At 38.9% G+C, this 23,620-nt stretch overlaps 2 protein-coding genes across 7 annotated transcripts in view; both read right to left on the bottom strand.

The window, feature by feature from the left end:
- Positions 1–1,035: 1,035 nt before the first annotated feature.
- On the bottom strand, positions 1,036–12,389 carry LOC148420770 (NACHT, LRR and PYD domains-containing protein 3-like). Of its 4 annotated transcripts, none has more exons than XM_088420569.1 (9): positions 12,296–12,389; positions 8,981–10,610; positions 6,666–7,010; positions 5,983–6,150; positions 5,721–5,891; positions 5,429–5,644; positions 5,162–5,335; positions 2,758–2,931; positions 1,036–2,602 (listed from the first exon to the last, which is right to left on the bottom strand). In XM_088420569.1, the coding sequence occupies exons 2-9, from the start codon at positions 10,597–10,599 to the stop codon at positions 2,587–2,589; spliced, it is 2,883 nt and encodes a 960-aa protein (XP_088276695.1). In that variant the 5' UTR covers positions 10,600–10,610; positions 12,296–12,389; the 3' UTR covers positions 1,036–2,586. The 4 variants fall into 4 exon arrangements, 3 of the variants coding, with proteins under 3 accessions (XP_088276695.1, XP_088276694.1, XP_088276693.1); XM_088420568.1 differs by lacking the exon at positions 12,296–12,389 and adding an exon at positions 12,085–12,280; XM_088420567.1 differs by lacking the exon at positions 12,296–12,389 and adding an exon at positions 11,983–12,279.
- A 2,720-nt stretch (positions 12,390–15,109) lies between these two features.
- LOC148420767 (ras and Rab interactor 2-like) overlaps positions 15,110–23,620 on the bottom strand; it is a 30,837-nt gene continuing 22,326 nt past the window's right edge. For 2 of the 3 annotated variants that reach the window (XM_088419768.1, XM_088419769.1), the window contains 5 exons: positions 21,102–21,184; positions 19,966–20,191; positions 19,628–19,759; positions 18,120–18,283; positions 15,110–16,807 (listed from right to left, as the gene is read on the bottom strand). In XM_088419768.1, the coding sequence (XP_088275894.1) occupies positions 16,490–16,807; positions 18,120–18,283; positions 19,628–19,759; positions 19,966–20,191; positions 21,102–21,184 (923 nt within the window). In that variant the 3' untranslated portion in view covers positions 15,110–16,489. Of the gene's footprint in view, positions 16,808–18,097; positions 18,284–19,627; positions 19,760–19,965; positions 20,192–21,101; positions 21,185–23,620 lie in introns of all 3 variants that reach the window. The other variant, XM_088419770.1, reaches the window with a different exon arrangement.

Here is a 23,620-nt window from a genome sequence, read left to right as displayed (position 1 = left end):
ACAACACAAAAATGGCTTAAGGTGCATGAATTTTACATGATTGAACATGTGCTTCTTTGAAACAAATTAAATAGTATGATGGCTGTTACTTGAGTTGTCTCCTTACCATTGTGGAATTTGTGCCCCATTTAACTGCGACGCTGTCGAGGAGTTTATGCTCCCAGTAGGTTCATCCAGGGCAAAAAGGTTCTAACTGAGAGACCAAAGACAAGACAAAGAATATGTGCGGAATTCCAAAATTTCATATTATCATGTACTCTCTGTTTGAGTGTGGCTTTCTTCTTTTCTTGGCAGTCCCCTTCTCCCGGTGTATTGAGGGGGCTAGAAGGTGAGAGAATAATTGAACGCTGCCATGTGGATTTGCTCTGATCGACCGGTGCGGGTTTTGAGATGGGCCATCTCCGCTGAGGTGCTTCAGTTGTGATGGACCCACTGGCCGGATTATGATGAGGATCTTGCCCGATCGCCTGCTGTCATGGCATCTTTGCACTGGGGATTTACTGCTTAAAATGGCACAATGTGTTATTTTTGGCACTCAGTTTGCAACTTGTTCAGCATGGAAGGAGGTTCCTCACAGTTGCAATGGATAGCTAATAGCGATCTCGGATTTCTCTTCACCTGTGAAACCATTCGAGACTGTGGTCCAGGGCTATACGAATAAACTTGACTTGTATTATGTGCAACTAATGCAAGTTACGCAGTCGCACGACAGCGGCGTTGCTTCAATGTGGCTCATTAAAGCCTTTACTCTGAATTCTAAGCGGCCCTGGGCCAGGAATATTTTTTTGCCCTCTTAAAACATCGCTTAGCTCTAGCCTTTCTTCAAAAACATAAGATTATTTAATCCAAGACTAGGACTAGTTTTATTGAATCCATATCTAAGAAATTCATTTTCAAAAATCAGAGCTCTGAAACGCTGGTCCTCAAAAACTGGTGTCCCTGATGTTTTACAGTACAGTGGTACTGTACTTAAGATCGCCTCTTGAAACGAAAATTCAGGTTATGAAACGCCTCAGTGGAAAAAGAACGAGAGAATCCAGAGAGAAAATTTAATATACAAAGGGTGACATATGAGACACCAATCACCAGCGCAAGTCTGTAATGTAAAACGTTATTACAACTCGTGATGTCTACCGTATTAGTTTGTGATGCATTTTAATATTTATTAGTATGCCGGCTTGCCGACAAACGAGAGCCTAGTTTTGTGCACTGATGTTGACTGTGGTCTTCTACTTTTCAGCTTTACTTGTTTCATCCACACTTCCCACCAACAAATCACACCATAGAACTAACAGAAATATCATTGACATTAGCTACGGCTAACACTGTACATATTCACATTAAAACACAAATGTAACATACGGTACCACTTTGGGCTGTCGCGATTGACATGAGCGTTATTAGCACGTTTAAGCACTTTTGCGATGACATCACACAGGAAGCACTTCGCATGACTCATGATAAAAGTACACGCTCAAAAACATCCACAAATAAATATTATTGCTCCTGTGGACTTGTAAAAGCTGGATTACTGGAAATATAAAATAGAACCGTACAAATTAAAAGACTTAACAGGTCTATCTCTCAGCACTATGTCAAGGTAAACACGTGAACTGCATTCAAATTGTGAACTGCTGCAATTAATATGATTAAAGGGTTTAGAAGTAATGTTTGTTTTTTTCAATACTCTTTATGTGATATATTTTGATTATTATGCACTAATGTAATTCTAAAATGTATTTGTTACCGTTTTTGATGCATTTTATAAATTTCTTTAAGGGATTAGGAGCATGATTGGGGTTTGGAACAAATTAGGCTATTTACTTGTAAAAAGTGGCTCTACTCATGAAAAGACTCACATTACAGAGTAACTTCTGGAACAAATTAATAAGTAGAGGTACACTGAGGCGCATATACACAGTTACAGTGTGTATGCCTCACTGCTGAAAGACACCTGATTGCTAATTCTCTGATCGTTCCAATCAGTATTTCAATCACAAGACATAGAAAAGATCGAGGACATCAGCCCTTGAGGAAGAGGATCGAAAAGCCCTGCAGTAAACCATAGATGGAAATCATGTATTAAAATGTGAATTCATCTTGAGCAAGTCTTATTTCCGATATCAGTAACCGGGGCATGTGTCTAAAAGATGGCTCAAGGAAGTGACTTGTCCCTCACAATTTTTGTGGCGGTTCAAAGTTTCCACCTCTGTCACGTTTTAGCATGGGGCTGGAATTTGCCTTTCCCTTCACACTGTCTTATCAAAACTGTGTCATTAAGAACTTCTGGAATGAACATTAATACATGGATCTTGGATCTGGAAAGAGCATTAGAAAAGTACTGTTTGATATCAAATTATTTCTAAAACAAATTTGACAAAATATAAATAGAATATAATCAAATAGCCAACTAGTTTGGAACCATGTTCAACACAAATAAAACCTGAACATGTATTCTTTTTAGTTCTTTTTTGTGGAAAACATTTTCATTTATGAACAACATCAACCAAATAACATTTCCAATCATGTGGTAAGGTGCGCGATTTCAAGTGGGAGGAGATATGATCCAACATTGCCTTTGACACCTCAGTCTTCTGAAACACTGAAAGAAAATATGGGGGAGAATATAAAAAGTCTGACGACAAACATTTTGCCCCCCCAAAAATATTAGTCATTGAAACGATGACAAATTACTAGGCAATCTGTTGATTAGCCATTTATGAAGCAATTGTTAAATCAACAATTCAGAGCACTTACTCTATTGTATGCAAGGCATACTCCTTTTTCTTTGTTAGTCCAACGAGCTGTCTGATGTTCGCATTGGTCAGCTTATTGCCCATCAGAAGCAGCTCGGTAAGGTAGTGCGGATTGGACTTCAGGGCAGCAGTCAGGTATGGAACACTACTTGAGCCAAGGCCACAGTTGGTTAATCTGGTGAAACAAAACAAAAAAGTCATGAAATACATGTGCTACTCCCATTTGTACACAGCGCAATGAATAAGGGTCAGGTCACCTTTTTCCTTATGTTCTATTTTGCCCCACATATCTCTAACACGGTATTCTGATGAATACTGCATTTGTGGAATAGGAATTAAGCAGTAGAATTCATCCATTTCATCCATATCACGACACAGTGAAAGTACCATCACAGGATGGTCAAGATGCAAGAATTAATCTACAACTAATCAAGAAATTGAATGATAATGATTTGTGATAATCCATTGGTCATTTAGAATCCTTTTTCATTTAAAATCCAAATCCTCAGAATTCCATTTTGTCAACTGTATTTTTTCTCTTATACTCGATCTCTCTTACCCCCTATGAAAACAAATTATAATTATAATTTGCTTTTACTTTGGAAAACAATGAGCAACTTCTTTTTTTACTACTGTATTTCTCTGTGTACAAGGTTTTTTCCGTTCATTTTCAACCGCCATATAAGGGGGGTCGACTTATAACCGCATAACTCAAAACAACAATTTTTTCCACAAATCTGTGTTTGAATAACATTAATTCAAATGTGAAACGAGTAATATGTCATTTATAAGGCTTAAAATGATTATACATACCTCTAATTCAATATAGTATGCATCCGTTTCAGATTGTTTGCACAGAACGTCGCAAAAATGCACTTTTGTCAAGCGTCACCTCACTTCCTCTTTGTTGTCAACAACGAGGCTGTGAGGATAATTATTCCGGTGGACTTTGACGCCTTATGAAAAGGAAAAGACGGCTTGACTTGTCTCCTTCAGCCCTTGTGGGTGCCGGAGGTCCTCTTCTTCCTCCTGGGTAGTCACCTTTGGACCCATCCGATTTGTTTGATATGGAGGCTATCGGCGCTTATTTGCTGATCATCTTACTTGGGATATTATCCCAAGCTTTCTTTACCCAAGTGACGGCAGTTGTGGGCGTGGAAGGTTGCTTTTCGCTGTTTGTCCTCTCACCTGATGTCGGCAGGTGAGAAGAGAAACAGAGAAAGCAACCATCCATGCTCACAACTGGCACTATTTGTTATGTTGGATAGTGATGATGACTTTGAGGGCTTTTTGAAAAAAATAATATTCAGCTGTGTCAAACAAATGAAGCATTGAAACTTCAAATGCTTTTGTTGTTGCAACATTAGTTTCAGCATCTGCGTCTACACGCACAATGCACATTGCCTTGCACTTGTCTCATTTCCGTCCCACATGCTGGCATTAAGATAGCAAATTTATGTGGATGTCTAATGCATGTCAGGTGTAATCCTTGTACTTCTATAGATTCATCACTTTCAGGAGACCAGGAGAATTCCGAATACGAGCAAAAATTGCTTATTACCCTGTCGTTGATGTAGATATTTTGTACATGAGGGGAATACCCAACATATGGATATCATTATAGACCTGATATTTCCCTTAACTTTGTATTAATTGGATTACTTTTCTGTATACAAATACAGTACAATCCCCATGAACTCTAGCATAGCAATAGTTACTATGCTCAAATTCATGACTGCATAATACCATTGCCATTTGTTCAAGGTACCATACTGCTTAATAATCACAGATATATGTCAGCGTACTCTAGCGGCCCATGTGGCGGCCATGTTGGTGGCGGCGATGTTCCCATTAAAGGCCATTGAGATACTGTAAGTCATAACATGTTAATTTCTCAACTAATTTTCATGACCTTTTCTTTTTGGTCACCAATTTAGCATATGCTGTCAATATTCAGTATTTTATTGGAAAAATGTGCCCCCCTAATTATTTTTATCCGTGAAAGATTAACTCACAGCTCACAGCTCTCCTGTAGTGTTTGGACTGCATTGTATGCAGTCGTAATGAGCATAGTGCCAATCACATGTTTTGCAGGAGTGCCCGTCTGCCTTATGAAACTCACACATGCAGGTTAGGTTGACCATCCATCCAAAGGGGCCAAAGGGATAACAGTACAGTTACCGTATAAAGTTTCATCATTTAAGGTTAAAGTAAATATGTGTAATGCTGTGATATTTGTCTTGAGTATGTAAAGAATAAATAATTTTCACATTTAAAAAAATTCAGGCACCCACATACACAATTTCTTTTATGAGATATTGATCACTGGAATTTTGCCATGACGGGTCATAAATATGCATGCCACTTGTGGCTGTTTTTAGATTTGTGGATAAAAGACAACTTACGCTAACTTTTCAAGTATGCAATGAGTACTTCTCAGTCCCTCGCAGAGCTTTTTTGTTCCCTTATCTTGGATGTCATTGTCAGACAGATCGAGCTCGCTGATCATGCATTGCTCCGATGCTAGGACTGACGCTAGATCCGTGCAACAGTTATCGGTCAGATCGCAGTGGCTCAGGCTAAAAAGCGGGGGGAAAAAAAATCAGAACATGTTGAACTGACGCTGCATGGAATAATTCAAATGAGATGATTCGGATTCTAAAGTAATTCACTTGAGAGATTTGAAGAGGCTGTATGGATTAATCAATCCAGATGTAATTTCTTTGACTCCATCATCTCCAAGACTGTTCATGGAGAGGTCCAGCTCCCTCAGCTCTGCTGCCTGCAACTGTGTTTGCGGTTTCCCATCGGAGTAGAGCTGGGAGATACAAGCCAGGACCTTTGCAATAAAAAAGCAGCCCCAAGTAGTAATTCCACACTTCCACACGCTAGGGAAGAGAGGATTCCGTTTTGAGGATTATATCATAATAACACACGCAGTAAAGAGACAGGACCAGTCCTTACTTTAGTTTTTCCAGACGTGACCATGCATACATCCCTGAACAGATGAGCCCAAAGCCAGCATCTGTTAATTGGTTGTTGCTCAAATTCAGTTCCACCAGGCTGCTGCTTTCTGACTTCAGGGCTTCCCCAATATTTTGACAACTTAACAATGTGATTCCACAGCAATTGATCCTGCAGAAAGGTTAAACAGTCCAGAATATTTTGATTTTGTTTTTACTTTCAAACGTAACACACCTAATAAAAATTGCAGTCAAGGACTCACTCAAGTTTGGTTAACTGTGATATATCAAATCTGTTGAACAGCTCATTGGCCCCTTTGTCTCCAATTTCGTTGACGGCGAGATTCAATTCTTTAATATGGTGAGGGTTTTTCTGCAAAGCCGCTGCCAAAGAATAACAACCCTTTTGACCAAAATTGCACTGACTTATTCTGTAATGACAATAATTACATAGAAACATTAAACAATACAGGGGACAGTGCAATACAGCAAACAGTAAAGAGAGGGGGTAATTCATTTGTTTTCAACACGGTGTGCCGTTTTATTCATTTATTAATTCATCAAAAACTGGAAACCCACTAAGCATGCTATGATGTGCAAAGCGAAACCTATACAAATAGGTACAATACTGCAAAATGGAAGAAGGTATGTCGCTCATTCAATTTGGATTCGAAAATTGCAATTCAAATGCTTCCTAAAATCATTCAGTCCTACACCAGTCCTTCAAATGCTGTTGTTTTTTTTTTTTTTTTTGCTTCTTCCCCAAAATACTTTTTTTTTTTTTTTTTTTGAGCACTAAACTGCTGTCAAATGTCAGCTGTTTACATCGCCAAATTCCCCAGAATGCGTGTCCGGGTCTGCTCCAAACAAATATTCAAAGAAACACCGCTGGAATACAGTACAACCAGTATGAATGAAGTTGTAATAATGACTATTCAACACTTACTTCAGTCCTCCCAAATGGCAGTCAAGTTTTTTCAAGCCATCAGCAAGATGCTCCAGTCCTTTGTCTCCTAAGTCATTGCTGCTGAGATCCAGTTCTTTCAGCTGCCAACACGTTTTGAAGGCTTTAGCGAGGTACCGACAGCCTTGTGCTGTCACTCCACAGCAAGGTAATTTGAGCTTTCTCAGGTTACATCTCAGATCGCTCATCCCTTCCACAAGCATCTCCACTCCAGCATCAGTGATGTTGTTGTATCCCAAGTCCAGCTCTGTCAGATATGATTCTCTTGTGTTCAGTATAGATGCCAAGGCTGGACAACACTTGCTGGTCAGGTTACAAAATCGCAGCCTGTGGGTGGATGGGAAATGTCAACTATTAGCACTGAATGGAAGACAAAGTTGACCGACAGTATAAAGTGAAGTCCCACCTTGTCCTACACATTATTTGTTTGCTCCTTACTGACATCTAATCTATATCACAAGCGCCGAACTTAAAAGTGGTCTGAACCGGCCTTCCACAGTAACTTAAGGGCGTTGGATTTACATTCTTGCAAAGACATCAAAGTGTTATTTCATTTTTGATATTAAGATATTGCAAGGGTTTGTTTTTTGTTTCAATTAAAACCTATGACAATATAAAACGAATAATGGCTGAAAATACAATTTTCACTGGCTTTTGACTTAAAATCTAGTTTTCGATCTAGTTATATGTTATGAGACAATCTTCAACTAATCTGAGTTTACATTGCTAAACCGCATGTACTGATTTCTATATCTAAGTGTAGGTTCACACTGCAAGATTTAATGCTCAGTTCCGATTAAAACTGTTATGCATTGAGGACGCTGGGACATTTCACGTAGAGGGCGTGCGTAACGTTAATGTTTACGGAGGTACCTGGCGATGCTGAAATGGCTGCCATACAGGAGGTAGAATATTTTCAATCTGTTAAATTTAAGGAGTAAATTACATGTGAGTGAAGGGTGCAGTTTTTAGCAATGGCATTTTGAGCAGTCCCAGGAATGTCTCGCTCGCGCAAGAGAGACAGAGAAACAAAATCCACCTTGCAATGTCTTAATTCCGCTATTGTTGTTTTGACTTTTCCAACTTGCTCCTGACTTTTTGAGTGCATAATTGTGACATTTGTTGCTTGTTTGTTACCTGCGAGTCAGATGAATGTGACCTGGCTGTCCAAACTGAAGTCGCATGTCAAAAGATCGGATACATATTTAGTGCCATATACCCAAGAGGCCTGGGTCGCATTTGAAAGAAATCCTATGTGTTGTCCACACTGCCGTAGTAGGTTGAATGGGGGCCAAAAAAAATTAAATAAAATGGCATTGGACCACTTCAGGCTGCAATGTGGACCAAGCCTGGGTGACTTTTTATCCATTTATATGTCAAACCTGACATTCCATATCTCTCAAACTTTTTCATTGATACAGTATGACATATATACTATGAAAAACTTTCATTTCAATATAAAAATCTTCAATATAAAAAACTGTAAATTATTGTTTATCTATACGTGTTACAAGTTATTCCACAATTTCGTTACTGTCATATTGGTTGTCACTTAAGAGATTTCATTTCTTAATGAAATGATCAAGTCTATGTATAAATATTTGTCCACAGAAAAATATTAAACATAAAGCATCCTGTTTTGGGGTTACGGTAGCGATCTGTTCACAAAAATATTTCATTCACTTAATCAACATAAAGTGTCTGACCTGTTCGCAAAAATAAATAATTATTTGCCCACAGAAACTTATTCAACATAAAGCCTCCTGTTTTGAGAACATAGCAGAGATTTCATGAAAATAAATCATTAACTTGACAGGTAACGAGGGGTGGCAAATGACACGTTGGGTCGAACCAATCTAGTATGGAGGAGAATCTGGCTTTTACAATAAAGACATTGAATAACCTACCAAACATAACATTTGCTTTATGAACTTGAATTTTCCTGAAAAAAAATGAATTCAATCATTATGTTTAAAGCATTAGTTTTATTTAAAATCTCCTCCATTTGAGAACCACTGTCTTAGAGGAAGTAACACACATTATTTGATTCTACATCAGAGCATTCATGGATAAGGTGGATAATACATTGATGTTAAATGGGTGAGACGTATTTTAAGTGTTTTATCTTTAATTTGATGAGAGTATGTCTGATTTTTTTTTTAAATATATGCAGTATATGCGTTTTGATGACGTCTTCACTAAGCAAGTTGCTGGACCAGAAAAAAAAAAAAAAACAGCAACACCTCAATAATCTGTTATAGAATTACAACTCTTATTCCAAAAAAAAGTTGACTTACATGGCTTTCTCTGATTTCCAAAGGACTGGCAGTTTTTTGAGAAGCTGCTCATCACATCGCATGGACAGAGGCATGTTGAATATTTCCCGAGTTCCTTCAAAGGTTGTATGTATTTGTGACAGGACTGTCCATTGTGCTGGATAGACATTCTCAAATGGGGACAAGCCAGTGTTCATAAAAATGTTAAACTCCCTATGGAAAGCTTGAAGGTCAAACTCCCTTAGGCAATGAAACAAAACCACAGCGTGATGATGTAAAAGGGTCTCCAGTATCTTCTTTTTTATGGATACAAAAAGCAAATGAGAGGGTTCCACGTGTCCTTTTTCCTTAATGAGTCCAAAAAGGAAGCGCAGGAACACATCATATTTTCCTTCTTTGCTCTCAAGCGCCTGGTCCACAAACCAAAGATAGATGGAGGCAAAAGGACCAGTATCATCTAATTTAGACTCAGCAACTAGGAATTCTTGAACACTCAAGTGACCAAAGCGGAACACAGTGGTATTATACAGTCCTTTCTCTTCTCTCAACACAAGTGGATGTTGTTTGGAGAAATCTGAGGCTTCCTGAACACTTATCCTGTTCCATAAAAGGTCAGCTTGATACAGCACACCGCAATTCAACCCTTCAAATTGATGCCGTGCCAACTCTTTTAACTTAGAAATAAATTCGCCGTTTGCCATTTTTACAACCTCTTTGTACATTTGGGTCAATGTCAAAGGAGTTATTTTGAAATCGTCGTCTTCTTTTAGAAGGTTCTTCAAGGCAGTTGCCATGATGGTGCAGACTGGCGGTATTTGGCAAAGGAAGTCAAGACTTCGAGATATTTTCACATGGTTGATGGCTTTTCTGGTGAGGCGATCACTGCTAATGACAGCTTTAAAGTGCAACTCCTTCTGTTCATCATCAAAACCTTGCAGAAGAGTTTTTTTAAGCAAATAACAGTCCGGGATTTTTTCCGTGGCAGCGTTGCGGCTTGTTATCCAGAGATGAGCATTAGGAAACAAATTGCCCTTTATCAGGTTTGTTAGTAAAGTATCCACTGTGGCACTTTTCAAAATGTCACTCACTGTAGGACATCTGAAATCAAGCGGGAAAAGATACTCATCCAGCCCATCAAAGACAAAGTAAACATTCCTTTTGTTCAGGATGGAAGCATCACCTATCTTCACATTTGGGTAAAACATCTGGATGAGTTCACATAGGCTTACTTTGTGCTTAATCAAATTAAACTCCCAGAAAGAAAATGGAAAGAGGAAGTGGATGTCCTGGTGCCCGTTGCCCTCAGCCCAGTCAAGAGCAAAACTTTGCACGAATGTGGTTTTCCCAACTCCACACACCCCGGATGTGAGGATTGTTTTTTGGTTACTACCGTGTTTGCAGTCACAATGAATGATGTCTGCAAGTGGAACTGTTTGCGAAACCATCCACATATGAAGGTTAGATTTATCCACAAAGCTAAATTCATGTTGCTGTATATCACAATAGCCGTTATCCACCTTGTAGCACAGTCTTGATGGTAGTATAGTGTTTGGAGGTTCTCCTTCCTTTAGACGCTGATATTTTATCTTAAGTGCGGTTTTGAGGGAACTTTGGATGCTTTGGGCATCTGCTGCCTCCATGTAAGCAGTTCCTAGAGTAGAGAAAAACAAAATTATTATTTTGCATTAGCAAAACAAATTCAACCTAGCAACCATGGATCTAATATTAGGAAAAGCTGTCAACATAATGCAGATAAATAATGGCCTATTTTTTTTCTAAAATACAAGATCAGTCTTGTAGTTTTCGTGGGGCTCATGAGCGCTGAAGGGTCCTCATGGAATTCTGATCATTAATTAGAATTAAATACTGTTAGAAAACATAAAGTAATCTAATGGTTTGCTTCGATTGTGTATTTGAACATAATTGCACAGGTGATTTGGATCCATCAATTAATTTTGCCCATGTGCATTTATCTACGTCAACTGGAAGATGTGACGTTTTTCCAACATTCGCGCTGTCTACTCATCATCTCACCAATCAATCCCTTCAAAACTACTGGAGAAAAAGAAAAGGAACCTTAAAGAAAGAGGGACCATACATTAGTAGGTTTCAGATCAAAAGGCCCAAGAACTCAAGAGTTCCTGATACCAGGTATTCACACCTGGCAGTAGTGGGCAGTGTAGTTATGAAAATCAGAGTGAATCATATTATATTTTTCTACATGCATTTTTTAACATGAAATGTGATGTTTGCTCTGGGAAACAAACCCACAGCACATACAGAAGGACTTGTACTGCAATGTGCTCACCACTGAGCTAAACAGTCTTACAATAAACGTTGTGACATTCCCGCTAACCTGAAGCCACATTAAGTAAAATTAAATGTGTGATTTGGTGCGTGAGCTGATGTTTATCTGCGTGTGCCCTGCAATTGGCTGACAACCAGTTCAGAGTGTCCCCCACCTACTGGCCGTAGACAGCTGTGATAGGCAACCGCAAGCCAACGACCTTAGTGAGGATAAGCGGCTGCAGAAAATGGGATGGAATTGGAATGCCATCGCAGTAATTAAAAGTGTAAAAAAAACGCATATTGAGGGCACATCAACAATAACGGCTCTTCTCAAAGATTCAGATGTATGAATCACATAAATCAAACTAAACTTAACCGAACGTAACGTACAATAAAGGTAACTTTATTGAAACGGCAACATTACAGGTGCATAATAATTGTTGGGCTGCTTCAACATAAATTCCTTGAAATGTTCTGCTTATAACTTTTTTTCTGCTGTGAAGAAAGGCTGTCTACGCATCATATTCATGATTGCAGTAGGGATTTTTAAAATTCCGTTCACAGATAACGTTAACAAGAACGTCAAGTTTAAATGGAGACGTCCATTTCAATGACACTACGTTAGTAAATTAGTTAATGTTTTGATAGGATAAGAGCCAAAGGAGCAAACAGAGTTCGCACGACTGAGTCCACACGTCTTTCCGCAGACTGGGAAACATGACTGGGACATTTACCTCCGTTTGTAGAATGAAGCTGGAAAAAAATGCGTAATTCTTTCAACAGTAGTTAAGTCACAGCAGTAAAACACAGGTTCAGTCCCAATAAGATCACCTCACCCAAAGATCCTCAACGAAAACATAGGAGTAGAAGTGCACACATAAGTATATGAAAACACAAGTCAGCGTCGCATATGGCGTCATCGACACGCGCCGCCACTTTGTTTGACGCCATCAACAAAGGCAGCATCGGCTGTTATTTTGACAATGTTGCTTCTTAAAACATGTATTAAAAATAGTTGTGTAAAAACTTGGGATCCGGCTACGGCACCTTTGGCTTGCACGCCTTTGCGATTCAGTCACTGCGTGTCGTACCAAATCTAATGCGCATGCGCAAGACGTAGTAGTTCTGCAAAGCAACTACGGTACACTAAAACAATATATAAATGACTTTAAAATCTCTGACCCCCCCCCCCCCCGAAATTTGAACATACACAAAAATAAAATTATACAAATCTTCTCGGCGAAGGCACATGAATTTCCCCGAATGCGCTTTTTCAGGTCTTAGCGTCAAAACCGCAATGACTTGTGGGTAAACAAAACCATACAGTACAGCAGCCCCTTCATGAGGAAGTACAAGATTTTTTTTAGAATACTATACAATGCAAAAAAAAATAACAATAACAACAACAAACGCCAGGGGGATACAACCAAAAACAGTGCAACATAAAATTAAACAAAAAAGTACATACATTGCAGGTTTAAATGGCTTTTAAATTATTAGCGAATTTTAAAGTTTTAATGTATTGTTTGACTTCATTGATAAAGGCAGAGAGTTTCGGTTTTTGAGTGGTGTATCTGCATTTGTGGATATGCCATTTAGTTAAGAGTATAATTAGATTAATTATGTAAAATTGTTTATTGTTTTTGGTTGAGTAGTTGATGAAGCCAAACAATACATGTTCAAAACAGAGGGAAAAGTCAGGGTTAACATATGTAGAAATAGAAACACAGACATCCTTCCACAATCTGGTGGAGAAGGGGCAAGACCAAAACAAGTGGAATACATCTTCAGGACATTCTTCACAGAAAGAACAGTTTACATCTATGTCATTTTTAAATCTTTGTAAAAAAAAAAAAAAAAAAAAAAAAAAAAAAAACTTTAGTGGGGTAAGCTCTTTGAAGTATTTTGAAAGATACTTCATTTACTTTATTAGTTAGCACAATCTAGCGGGTAGATTCCAAATCTTTTTCCAGTCAAGGTCAATGACAAAGGAGTTCCAATGAGCTACCACATGATGAGTGGGTAACAATATAGGTATGTGTCTTACTGTACTTTTAAATAACATAATTACTCCATTAGGTATTGAATTTATAATACTGTTAAATTCACTAATAGGTATTGTAATATTATATTTTAAGGTAAATTCCGGATATATTATTAATGATCCATCTGGGTTAAATAGTTGCCAAACCAACAGTATGTTGTGACTAAACCAAACGGTGTACAAGAGTAGTAGAAGTAAACGAACTAAATTGCAATTTGGCCATGGATGTAAATAATCCGTGCTCTTTTTTCCCCCAACTGTAATCATCAAATTCATCTTTTAAACACTAAACAAACGCATGTACAAATATGTTGGCATGGTACAGTGTAATACAAAAACTATAAAACTATATAACTAACAAGTCTGAGAACTATTTTCGAATGAATGAGAGATACAAAGCATAAAAAATAGCCGTAATAAATAAACAATGAAATGAATAAATAAATGGTTGAGTGGTTAGAATGTCGGCCTCACAGTTAAGTGACCCAAGTTCAATTCCACCTGGCTCCAGCCTTCTTGTGTTGAGTATGCATATTCTCTCTGAGCCCGCGGCTTGTGGGTTCTCTCCGGACATTCCGGCTTCCTCCCACACTCCAAAAACATGCATGGCAGGTGTATAGGACACACTAAAATGTCCTTTGGTATGATCGAGTGCATGAATGGTTGTTCGTCTCTGTGTGCCCTGTTCTCAGCAAGGTTGAGATCCCCCACTACCTGACAGTTTTTCACTGTCAAAAACAAAGAAATTAGGTCTGGATTGACATTCACAGTTCTTGTGGTCCAAATTAAAGCCCCGTCTTAAGAATTCAGAAGAGGGATGTACCCTATTAAAGATCTGATGACTTTTCAGGCATTCATCAGCCTGGCATTTATCGCATGCAATTCGAGACGCACATGCGTAAAGCAGAAAAAAAATGGCTGAATTCAACGCGAACGGAACGCCAAATTGACGTTTTCAAGAGTTCATCAGGCTTCAATCATAGGGATAATGTATGTGCATTTTTAGTAATTCCCAAACAACGTTTTTGTGGGCCATTTGTGGCCAATTTCTTGGAAAATTGGTAATTTTGGGAAGCTTCTGTAACACGTAGACCTCTGCTGGCACAAACAAGCACTGCAGTTGATTGGAAATCCACCTTGAAATTACTCGACACACACTACACAACTAGTACACGCATATTACACGATACACATATCAAGTTTTTTTGTGTTGTTCATATATTTATTATGGTCTTTATGTAGCAGTTTATTTCTTTAAAACATCGTGATGGCCCAATTTATAACTTCATGTTGATGATTTTCAAACACTATATGGATTTGGCGTTACAGGTATAAATAATTTATGAATAAATGGGGTATGATAAATTCATGTCGATAGCTGTTGACATATGCGGTAAGATCGCTGTCAAAAAGACGTAAGCGTGTGCGACTAATGGCACTGACTTCCAGATGTCTGACGTCTTCTTAATTTGGATACTCAGATCAACGAATGCAAAGGAACAGATCCACGAATCTAAAGGAGAAATTTGTCCAAAGACGTGAAGTCGTGTCTTGTGTAGCCATAATCGTGCAAACAAGAGTTGTATTCAAAAGTCTTTGCAAGACTAGCAGATTTGCAATTCATGAACTCGAACACAATTTAGAGTCGTACTCATACGAAAACAATTCAAACGCTACACAATTTGGTACTCATGCGAATTGTTTAACACGTCTTTTTGACATTAATTTTACCCCATACAAAAAAGGCAGGCTGACAGCATTTACAAGAAGTTGGACACCCGACACACTAGGAATTGAGGGGCACAAGGGTGGAGTCCTTGAATGAAGTGTCTGTTTATTATAATATTGCAGTTTTATAATAGTATATTGCAAAACTTGGAATCAAATACAGAATTCCACACATTTGCAGGATTTATACATTTGCATTTACTCCATAAACAATTTCAATGTTTTTAGAAACCAGTTTGAGAACAGTTGTCACAATACGTTACCTTGGATCATCATTTCAAAAATGTTTTGTTGAAATTGATTTGGCATCTTTATTTTGAACCTTGTGTGGTTAAGTTTATACCTGCTCTGCAGGTGTATGGGTATAAAGGTGTACTGTAAGTATAGTCATTGCCACCTTAAAGAGTTGAGATATAAACACATCATTTGAATATGAACAATGTATTCAGAATAATCCAAGTCACAATTGACCAGCAATTGCTAAGAAATAAGAGTTTACATTAGTTGCAATAGCTCATTGTATGAGATGTTGTTTAATAGCTCATATTCATATAATCATCACTTGGTGATCTGAATGCTGAATCCAGTAGCTTACACTATTTGACATCCTTTTGAAGGCAGAATAGGATTACAGCAGTTAATTACATATAATGCTGTATGACATGTCATTGCAACTGTTCAAACAGCGTGTATATCCTAAAATGTAAAAACAACAACAAAAAGATCACTTATGCATTCCAAACCTACTATCTCCTGCAACACTTCACATAACCTGTCATTAACTCTTATTGTTTAGTATATTCACTGACATTAGATCAGGGCCAGCGTCTGCTGTTGCGGACCCTGTATCGGTCCGTCTTGATGAAGGAGGTGAGCCGAAAGGAGAAGCTCTCGATTTAGCTATCACTTGGAGGGCACCCCTGCCCTCATCCAAGAGCTTTGGGTTAAGCCCAGAAGAACAAATTACTGATACAAGTGGCCGTAATGAGTCTCGTCCGCGGGTTCCTCTGGTGAAAAGCTAGATCATCTGGGAGGGACTCAAGAGCAGAGCCGTTGCTCCGTCGCTAGAGGATCCAGATGAGGTGGCTCGGGCATCTTGTTAGGATGCTTCCCCGGTGAGGTATTTCGGGGCCTGTCCCACCAGGAAGATCCCTCAGATGCGATGGAGAAACCATGTCTTCCGCCTGGTCTGTTAATGCCTCTGTATCCTCACGAAAGGGTTGGAAGAAGTAGCAGAGGAGAAAGGAAGTCTGGGCTTCCTGGCCTAAGCTGCTGCCCTTTGAGAGCCAACCTCGGATAAGCGGAAGGCAATTAAATGGATGGGTACATTTTATGTCACTACGACCTTCTTAACACTTTCTTAATTTCAACCACCTCTTTGGCACTCCCACTGAAACACATCTTATCAATTAAGACAATTTAAGCACCAGAACACAACTTGATGAGCGTGGATGGGAAATATTCCCTCCTTATTCAACTTGAACGTCAATAATACAGGCAGGTATACAGAGGTTTAAATTAGGCACACTTCTGTAGACAAAATGGAATGTCTTCGCGCGGGGTCGACTGTGAAGCTCAGCTTTGATTTGTTGAGGGTGCGTGTCAGGGGCTAGTTGCTGGCAGGTGTCCTCAGTGACCAAAAAGAGAGCGTAGTTGTCAGGCTCTGAAACCTTGAATTTATGAGCACAAAGTGAGCAGATCTCTTCTGTCGTGGTGTATGAATGGACGAACAAGGTTTTAGCTGTGCAGCCTGTATCCACATCCTGCAGGGCTACGCGGAGATAGTTCTTTAAAAGAAGAACACATATCTTGTATTATGACTGTGAAGAAGAAGTTCTAACAAGCAGGCAGAAAATGGCTGGTTTGGAGTTTGAATAGTCACGAAGCAAATGAAATCCATTTTTTTGCCGGACGGGCTGAGATTTGAAAATGATGTGGTAACAGCCTGAGTTAACACGAACACTGCTAAGCGCTAAAAGACGAAGAACGTCAACAGGAACTGGAAATACAGCGCAGCTTTATGTATTAAAAAGCACCAATTTCAGGATAAGAAATACAGGTAAGTAGACATTACAAACTAAAGCACTTGAAGAATTCTGAAAAGAATAAATCTCATCTTAATACCTCCTTGTGTGAACAAGGATGGACTTTGACGGTTCAGTCCTCTTGCCTCTTTTATTGACAATAATGCAGTAACAACCTAAGATAACAAGACCAGCAGTAAGCAGCTCTTCTGGCTCCTACCATCCACATTTTTTTTTCCTGAAAAGTGGCTCCAAGATGTGCTGTGGCTTGGAGCACACTTAATGTGGTGTAAGATTTACCAATCAGACAAAATCAGTGCATTTGATGGGCTTAAAATTTTTAGTCATCCTAGTTTTAGGGACATTTTTTGCAAAGCGCTTCACCTGCAGCCCCCCCTCCCCCACTCGTCACACTTATACATAAAAAATAAGTATACCTAAGTATACCTAAATTGGTGTCCTTTTTAAGATTAATAAGAGAAAAAGTCAACATAAATCCAATAAAACTTTAAAATATAAAATTCAACAAGGTTACAGGTTAGTCTAAAACAGAAAAAAAATTACCAAGGTCATCAAAGTGCCTGAAAAAAAAATAAAATAAATAAATAACAGTGAATTCTTATTTTATTGCAATTGCACTTTGCATAGAAACTCCTGGGGTCATACGTGCCCCGAGTGGGCCCGCCCCACAATTTGAGGACTGCCCTCAGGAGAAATCGTTGGCACGTGTTGTCGAAAGTAGCGGTTCTTTTGATTTCGTCAGTGTTTACCCAAGGTCTCAAAACACTTGCCGCCAACCATTCAAAACGTTCATCAAACGTTTGCCAGATGTTTGCCTGTGCTGCATTTTTTGTCTTGATCAATTTTGAACAGAATTTTGATCAATATTTCGTCAAAAAACGCCTCTCAGTGCGGTAGGGGCTTAAGGGAGAAATACGTTTCTCGCACTTCCAGTATTACATTTGTAATTGATAGGTGTTCTTTTACTTTATGCCCATCACATCATTCAAAGACAGAAGAAATGAGGATCTATGTGAAATTGCAACAACTCACAGCCTGGGTTCAGGTTTGCTACCTGAAAGTCATCCACAGTGGGTGCTGAACGCTGAGCAGTGCGACGGCGGTGCCACTGATGTAATGTGTTTCTGGCCTCGGAGCTCAGCACCCTTGCAGCTTGTTCCTCCTGAAAATTCTTGATGAGGGCCATTGCCCCATAGGCGCTTGTCAGGTAATAGCCTCCTAAAATAGATGGCAGATTAGGAAAGAATATTCAAAATGTGCTTTTGTTTGACGTTAACAGATCATTATAATAGAGTAAAGGCCTGCAGCTATCCAAAAAAATTTGAAATTGGTTTAAGGAGGAAGTTGTGTTGCTTTCGTCAGTAGCAACGGTTTGTGACTGCAATGAACATTTTTTAAGAGGTGTCAAACTCTCGTCCTCGAGCGCCGGTGTTCTGCATGTTTTCTGTTTTTCTCTCCCCAACACACGTGATTCAAATGATTAGCTTATAAGCAAACTCTGCAGGAACTTGAAAAGGATCCTATTCATTTGAAACAGGTGTGTTTGAGCAAGGGGGTTCGAAAACATGCAGGATACTGGCCTTCGAGGACCACCGATCAACACCTGTGCTCTAGAGGGACGTTCTGCAAACAAAATTCTGCCTGCAATGTTCGGATTGTGGCCCTCATTCGCCGAAACTTAATTGCCAGGGGGTCCTTGTTGACCGTCCAGAAAAAAGACCGGTCTTTCGGGAGAAACCAAAAGTTTCCCTAAATTCCCGATGGCAAAGACATGCCTGCTCCCCAACCACAGTCTCAAGTCAGGTTAGCTGTTAAGCCGCAACACATTCCATGAGCAAATTTCAAAATACAAGCGAACCGAAAATTTGATATCTTTATTTTATTTGTTAAGGTTAATTTTGAAATTGGCATTCTCACAGCTTGTCAGGAATAGTTTGAACAACCGTTGATCTCTTTGGCTTGACTTCTACTTTTTAGTATACATGTTAATAAGCAGATACTAAGCATTTTGAAGGAAGGTACTCAAATTATTCAGGGACTACTTTCATCACCAACAACGTTTAATAATAATATAATATTAATAAACCACTCCAACTGCAAGCGTTTCTCAGATGAATAATGAAAGGCTCACAATCCAATGCAGGGAACAAGGAGTATTCATACCACAGCTATTTTCCAGCTACAGTAACTTCCTGCATAAAGGTAGACACACTGGAAGAGTTGTACTTTTTCCCTCTGAAACTGTTCCAATCCAATCACGTCAAACAGAATGGAATTTCCTCCTTTCTAAGCTTTCAAATTCAGCTGCTTAGTAAAACTAATGGGGTTTGTAAGATATTCCAGGTAGACAAACGTTTTTCAGCAGATACGCAGTAAAAATCGGTTAATAAAAAATACTCAAGATTTGGCTTTTTTAGTTCTCACCTAACATACCATGAATGTTGTTGGTATGTATGAGGAGCCATGGCCATAGTACCTAGGAGAGTGTGTGTGTGTTGGGGGGGGGGGGGGGGGGGGGGGGGTCCTTTTAAAATCATCCTGCTTTGTTAATTCAAATAGTACCTTCTCCTTGAAGAAGCGATGGATCCAGTAGCTCCATCATGTACTGGATGTCCATGTCCAGTTGAGGCATGTCACACTGCGCTACCACATACGTCAACATGGGCAGGAAGTCATCAGCGCCGTACATCCTCCCTGGAAGGAAGCACAAGTGTAGGTATGTGTGTGTGACTACAGGTCAGATAAGGGGCAACAGACTTGGAGGCTACACAAAACAATACCGATTTCCACAATGTGTATGATCTTGCAAGGAAGACATTCAAATGGATGTATCAATAGTTATTCCACGTTATTCATGTTTCCATGCACTGATTCATTTTCAAAGCATTTTATTAATATACCTGAGTTGTCCTGCATGATTGTGTAGATGAGCTTGCACACGCGCAACAGCAGTGTCACCTTTTTCTCAGGTGAATACATTTTCCTCATATTAAGGAATTTATGACGGATCTTCTCGATCGCCACGGGGTCAGGGGGTACTGCACCATCAACTCCCAACTCCTGGGGTCTCTTCGATTTCGCCAAGGCCAAATTCTCTTTCAGTTGCTGCCAATTTCCACTGTTCACCTATCCAGAACAAAAATAAGTTGAACATGTATTCTTTCGTCCATGTTTAGGTCTTGTCAGTTAGAGGCCCTCGAAAACGCCTATGATTTGAAAGGTTACATTTGAAAGAGTTACAAAATTGTTTAAATGTTTAAGATGAATCTAACTTGACACCTAAATAAAACATTTGTAATTTTATTCACATTGATCACAGAATCTGGGTAATTTAACGTATAGTGCTTATCTGTGAAATGAAAGGCTACAATCTTGTCTATATCATAAGACAAGAAATTTAAAGCCAGGTAGCAATCTTGTCGCCAAATCATGTGCATTTCTTCTATGAGTGAACATAACGGTATCATCAGCATATGTGGTTTACGTCAACACTAAGGGAAAGTCATTAATCGATGTAAGAATGAAGCCTTATGCTACACACGTACACTTCTTCAACGAGGATAAAGTGTTATCCATTGTCACACATTGCTGTCTTCCACTCAGGCACAATATAAACCAATTTATTGTTTCACGTATAATCCAACATGTGTTAACGATCTTGCAGAAATTGATACCGCTCCAACCAATATTCCCTGGTCCAGACTGGTTCCGGCAGGGCCATCCCAATTTGGCTGAAAATGCGTACCAAGAACCCTGGTGTATCCTTTGGCACGCACAGGGTGCAACTAACAATTTACTGTCTGAATCTGTTTTCGTAAATGTGATTAATTGTGCCTTTATGAGAAGGACATCCATAAACACAAACATCCCAATTGAATATATTTTAGATTCAGGGTAAAAATGCTTACTGTAATTACGTTACCTGCAAATTCACCCACAGAGGGAATAATAAAGCTTATCTTATTTTACAGATTCCATTTTACCTTGTCACTGTACTGTGAAATGGTGAGGGTGAATGTAAGATGATCTCGCTCACCTGGAAGTCATGCAAGGCCACGTCGATGAAAGTTTTCAGAGGCTTCAGCACACACTTGTGCATGGCTTTTTCCAGCACTTGTTCTGTTGAATTCAAAGCATAAAACGACATTTATTTCAAAGAACATGAGTTCATGGGTGTAGTAATTGGTTTCGGTGATCAATAGAGAAATTGACGATGACAAAGAAGAGTCATTGCATTATCATTTTGTAGAGAAATAACACCACAAAGACAATTTTGTGAGTTTGTTGAGCTGAGTGAATTTTGTAGAGTTTTTCAAAGCGACCACAAAAAATGTTGTCATTGTCAGTGCTTGATGTATTTTTGCAGGTGTGTTCCTAATATTGGTTGAAGGACGGTGTTTGTTCAGTACGACTAAGACACAACGTCTGTGTGGGCACAATGTGACAACAAAGCTTTGAATATTTGACCAGCTGCAAATGAAACGAGTCCAATATTAACATCTGAGCTAATTAGAGCAACTGTCTTGGAATGACGTCAGCTACATTTATTGTGGTTGAGTCATTAGTACTAAATTTGCAATTCAGAAGTATTTCACGCAATTCCAGATTTCATTTATCTGCATAATCAGACAATTCATCAAACATAATTACCGACTATTTATGCAGCATTGATAACGCATTGTACAATATTAAGACAATTATCACAGCTACTGTATGTTACCCATTAAGCAGGCTGAGCAGAATGCATGTTATGTATCATATCAACAGTAAATTAACCAAAATGAAAACCAAGCAATTGAATAAAATAAACCTTCACTGTCTTGGAAAGTATTCATAAACATTAAAATAAAAAATCTCCCACATTTTATGATATTGCTATGACAATTTTGTATTCTATTTTGTGATTATTTTATTTGATAACACCAAGTAACACATGCATGCGAGTGGAAAACAATGATAGTGTTTCAGGAGTATTGTCCACATGTAGACGGGCTTCTTGCAAACGGGCAGTAAATGTCTCCGTTTTGCTCGATTTGCTGTATGTGACCGGGCTTTTTTTTTTTCCAATCAAAATCAAATGTTTCAAAACCTTTATCCAAAGTGGAGGTTTGCCCAAGCCTCCGGTTTCGTGGTTGCATGCGACCAGCTTCAACGGGGATTTGCATCATCCATATACTCTTTTTCTCCCGCCGAAGACTTCTTTCTGATTGGACACGTCAGAGGATGACGTTCTTTATGATTGGACAGAATTTACTGCCGCCTAGCGACTTGACATGCTTGCAGACGAATTTGAAACCGCACTAAGCGGTTTCATAAAGACGCAACATTTTTAAATACAGAAACGAGTCTATATGTGGATTTAAATCAGCCGGTCACATGTAGACAAGGCCAAATTTGTACGTTTTTTTCCCTACTTTTCTTGAACACACACTATAGGACAATAGCTGTCAAGGCTTGAAATAAGCAGGTTCACATCGTATTTCAAGTGAATGTGAATCTTAACGCGTGGGTGACAGACACGAGCCGCGCTCCCACAACAAAACTTGGCAAATTAAATCTTTGTGTGAATTCTGCCTCGTGTGGGATAGTGCTTATTAACTAAACTCCAATAAGTACTTTTCTTTCGTTATGTTCTGTGGGGTTGTCTTTTGACATCAGAGACTTCATGGATTAAGTGCCTGTTTGCACAAACAGAATGGTTGATTTCTTTTTTTGAACAAAGCTTTGCTGTTATTGTCCACAATGAACAAGCGAAAAGACATTTACATACACATGCGTTACTCATGTCAAATAATGGTGCTCAAATATGTCTGCTACATATTTTCCAACCAATGTCACCAAGAATTGAGATTTAATCCAATAATGCCCGCTTTTTAAAACAACCCTCTGATCTTGGCAATGGCCAAAGAGTATATACAGGACCAAGAGGTGGAAGCTAAGAATAGAAGCTCATTTGACATATACCACTGCACTCACTGTAACTCAACACTAGCTCTGGAGCACATTAACACGCTTTAAATAGATTTGATTCCAAGCACCAAAGCTGGTGTGGACTGCAACTTTTTCATCAAAAAATAACATCAAGTAGAAAAAAGGTCTTACTGGTGGCAGCGTATGCGGTTTTCAGTTATGTATATCACTTTCTTGCAGCTATAGTTGTTGTAAAATGCAGTATAAATCAAGTTGGCCCCAACTAAAATATTACATTTGAATGAATCAACTGAAACTCGGACCAAAAAAGTCACCAACCTTCACCACTGAAACAATTTGCTTCACCTGACTAATGCCTTGCAAGGGGGATGATTGTAGTTGCACTTTATCTGGCCCAAGCTTCATGTTCTCCTCTTGACATATGTTTAAATGACTTGACCGAGGTGAATATAAAGACAAAACTAGATGCATTATAGCAACCTGGCTTAATCAAATCCAATATGGTCCATGTGGGGATGCTGTTGTGTACCTTATACTGAAAAGATGTCTCTGTACGACCTCTTTTCATCTGTGAAGCCCTTTGAGACTTCGGTGATTTAGGGCTATATAAATAAAATTTGATTG

The sequence above is a fragment of the Hippichthys cyanospilos genome, chromosome 7 (assembly GCF_059441005.1).
Source record: "Hippichthys cyanospilos isolate Australia breed blue-spotted pipefish chromosome 7, RoL_Hcya_1.0, whole genome shotgun sequence".
Lineage (NCBI taxonomy): Eukaryota > Metazoa > Chordata > Actinopteri > Syngnathiformes > Syngnathidae > Hippichthys > Hippichthys cyanospilos.
This window is presented reverse-complemented; position numbering and strand designations above follow the sequence as displayed.

Excerpts from the sequence above, each read along its gene's own strand:
- LOC148420770 (XM_088420569.1), bottom strand. The coding sequence starts at position 10,599 with ATGGAGGCAGCAGATGCCCAAAGCATCCAAAGTTCCCTCAAAACCGCA. Across the intron at positions 5,336-5,428 it reads AGCCTCTTCAAATCTCTCAA|CCTGAGCCACTGCGATCTGA; the intron begins GTGAATTACTTT and ends CCCGCTTTTTAG. Across the intron at positions 2,932-5,161 it reads TGCATACTTGAAAAGTTAGC|ATTAACCAACTGTGGCCTTG; the intron begins GTAAGTTGTCTT and ends TTGTTTCACCAG.